The 3,944-nt window shown below is 30.7% G+C and overlaps 1 protein-coding gene across 2 annotated transcripts in view; it reads left to right on the forward strand.

Moving 5' to 3' along the window:
- Positions 1 to 1,061: 1,061 nt before the first annotated feature.
- SHOX (short stature homeobox) overlaps positions 1,062 to 3,944 on the forward strand; it is a 28,764-nt gene continuing 25,881 nt past the window's right edge. For both annotated transcript variants that reach the window (XM_053704900.1, XM_053704901.1), the window contains exon 1: positions 1,062 to 1,465. In XM_053704900.1, coding sequence (XP_053560875.1) covers positions 1,198 to 1,465 — 268 coding nt within the window. In that variant the 5' untranslated portion in view covers positions 1,062 to 1,197. The remainder of the gene's footprint in view (positions 1,466 to 3,944) is intronic.

Here is a 3,944-nt window from a genome sequence, read left to right on the forward strand (position 1 = left end):
TACCTGCTGCAAAAGTAAGAAATACATAGCGGTTTGAAACAATACATTAAAAGTGAATTTTACACCATTGACTGATATAATTATTTATTTAGCAACTGAAAACTCGAGATATGCAAAATAATAATAAAAAACATAAATGAACTCAAAGTCCTTAAACATAGCAACTAAATTATTCTTAATTATTAGTGGGTCAAACAGATATAGAGTATGCACAAATATATACATTTTATATGCATTATATATATATATATATATATATATATATATATATATATATATATATATATATATATATATATATATATATATATATATACATATATATATATATATATGCATTATATATATATATACATATATATATATATACATATATATATATATATATATATATATATATATATATATATATATATATTCTTATATTACTTATATTATAGCACAGTGAATAGTTTACTTAAGTGAATACTTAGACATATTCTAGATATAAAGACAAAAGACATTTCTACATTCATACCAAAAAAAAATTAACATGCAAATTAGCATTAAAGAAACAATTATGAAATATAAGGAGCCCCGCAGGTTAATCAATTATCTGTTTCAATTGTCCTCCCTTGATATTTACTGCACTACGACCATTGCAAAAACAAATGACTAAAGACAGTCACTATAAGCTCCAGTATGTGCTACTCACAGCGCTGCTTAGAAAGAACCTCTTGACAATGAAACAGGCTTTTCCTTGACTTTGTGTAATTGTTTCTGCAGACTAGTGTTAAAGAATGCAGATACCTTCTGTCTTTTCCTGGTTTTGTAATTTGCTTTTTTGCCTTTTTGTAGCTTATTTTCTTAAATCAAGGTACAATCATGCCAAACAGTGATGAAATGAGAAGAAAGCCAATTGCTTGGCTGAGGTGGGGGATAGCTGCTAGGAATCCGCCTGCAACTGTGGAGCACTCAGTAATTGCAGGAGACAGGGAGAGCTGGGGGCTGGGCTGAGGTATCCATGTATAAATAGTGTGATCTCAAATTGAAAGGCATAAATAACAGCAGGAGTGATCAAACCCTATGCAGTTCATCTTCGACGAAAAAAAAAGAAAAAAAACCAAAACAATAAAACGTTTCCGGGGACGTCTAAATATTTCATTGTAAACCAAGTGGATCTCTGTGGATAGATACTCTTAAGATCACTGGGTAATCATGGAAGAACTTACAGCTTTTGTATCAAAATCATTTGACCAAAAAAGCAAAGAGAGCAACAGCGGTGGTGGCAACAAGAAGGAGACAATTACATACAGGGAAGTTTTGGAGACTGGCTTGGCTAGGGCCAGGGAGCTGGGAAACTCAGATACTAACCTCCAGGACATTACTGACAGCAGCAACCACTGTCCATTGCATCTGTTCAAGGAGCACTCTGACAGTGACAAGGATAAAATCAAAGATTATAGCACTGGAAGGATTTCAGAAGGTAGGTTACTAACTTACTGTGATGCATATTATCTGTCATGTATTTATTTATTGCTAGTTACATTACAAAAGCCACCAAAAGTTTAGGGGATGGGCTGACACAGTGCTATTTTAAAGCGTGTATACATGTGTATGCTATGATCAGCTGTGTATAATATATCTACTGCAATTCACAAGTTATATTAGTTAGATGTATTTCATTTCATTACATGTCTATTGCAATATGGCATATATTGTAATAAGTTTAATATATTAATTTATATCTATCTATATTTATCTATCTATCTATATATCAATACATTTTTGTGAAATTGTAAATTGATTTGCTGTCCAAACAATCATAACATTTATGACAGCTAGATAATCAACTATTTTTTGAACTTATGTGTAGAAAGAAAACATACAATCATTTCATAATCACAAATGTGTTTGAAGTTATGGTGTTGTGTTTAAGAAAACTGTTTTGAGTTGTACATGTTGCAAAATAATTCATTTTCAGTCTTTTATTTTATTTATTTTTTAAGAAATATATAAATATTATATATATATATATATATATGTGTGTGTGTGTGTGTGTGTGTGTGTGTGTGTGTGTGTGTAAATTAAAATTTATTTGGGGTGTTATTATTTCCCCCAGAATTATTCTCGTAAGATTTTAAAATGGGGCTGATGAAAATATGTATTTATTTTGATTAAGTGTGATATTACTACCCTGTTTGAAAATGTAGAGGCCCAGTATAGATCTGTGAGCCTGAGGTTTCTTCACCTCTCTATCCTGTAATCTGAATAATAACAATCAAGATTCAAGACATGTGACTGTGGCTGCAAGTAGTTTTAAACAGGGCAAACAGGTGTCCAGTCTTTCAAATGATTTTTCAATTTCATACTATCAGGCGAAAAGACATATTGCTAAGTCTGGATAACATGTGGCTTAAGGGGAAGAAAAGCACAAAACGTTCTCATCTGTTGTGAGTCAAGGTGAAACTAAATTAAAAACAAAACATGTGGGCACAAAATGAAGGAAAGCTTAATGCATATTGCTTTGTAGCCCTGCTCTGTGCTGGCCTGGAACCAGCTGTGTGAAGATATATATTAGCAAATGCAATTAGTTTTTATAATTTACATTATGCTATAGAAATAATTTTTGTTATAAGAAAAACAAGATTCAGTGTAAAACATCTGCCAAATATTTTGAGCCTTGAATTTAAGTTCTCCATTAATAATTTAATGCTTGAATTACTACAAAAATATATTATAAAGAGATTTAAAGGATGCAACCATTCTGAATTGTATTTGCCATAGAAACCTGAATTTATAATATCAATCTTCTGTGTCCACAATGAAACTTTTTAAGCATAGACCTTACATGCATTACTTTATGGTATGGAATCCAGTATTTAGCTACCCTTAGTTCTCTGAGGGCACTTATTTGTAAATCTCGATAAATATAAAGCCACTTGCATGCATGCTTTTCAGCCTAACTGCAAATGTAATAAAGGTTAAGTGTACTGCAAGAACAAAAGGATTAAAAGATGATTAAAACTTCATAGAGCTACTCTATAAACACATGGAAACAATTACAGATCCATTTTCTTTACAACCTTTGCAAAGTTAATTTTATATAATGGATTACACCAACTTGAGAGAAGTTTTATTCCCCCCTTTTTCTTCAGGAGGTTTTCATAAGAAAGAAAAAAAATAGTCTAATTTAATTTAAAGCGTTATTTACTTTTAGTCCAACAAATAAATTACAGTGACAGTATAAAATAATAAGCCACGTTCTAATATTGAAATAAAGTGTTTATAAAGTAAAGTGTTACTTTGTGATGTATTTGTGTAAAATGTACACACATATATAATAATAATATAGATAGGCAGATGGAAATAGACATGAATAAATCTAGAATTACATATCTTTATGACAATTACAGGCATTGTTTTAAAGCTACATGCTGCCTCTAATACAATAACACATCAGACCTACTGGTTGTTTATATTTTTGAGAGGAAATGAATAGAAGTAGCTATTTTCTTCCTAATTTGGTCTCCATTAGCCACCCTTTGAGTCACTTAGCAGTTTTGTGTTGAGTGAAAGAAGCCCAGCGTTTCACTGCCTGTGCACTGTTTAGTTTGTAGGCTGCAAGAAAACTTAGAAACAATGAAAATATCTAGATCACTTTCTCACGTTTACATTAACATGCTTTAACATCATTTTTATATTTATGTTTCTCTTTCGTGTAATGTCAGCTTGTGGGAAAAATAATACACCCAAACAGAAATAATAATAATGACATTAAATAAATTAATCTGGGAATTGAACACAAATTATATATGCATGCATTTTCATGTTTTGTGTTCACACACACTATAATGTGCCTTTCTATCGTTTATAGTAAATAGTAATCTTTGTAGGATAAAAATATTAACCCAGATATCCCTTTTTATTTTAACGCCTTATAAGAAGTCTGTAAATATATGAAA

Source organism: Bombina bombina, chromosome 3, assembly GCF_027579735.1.
Source record: "Bombina bombina isolate aBomBom1 chromosome 3, aBomBom1.pri, whole genome shotgun sequence".
NCBI classification, from domain to species: domain Eukaryota; kingdom Metazoa; phylum Chordata; class Amphibia; order Anura; family Bombinatoridae; genus Bombina; species Bombina bombina.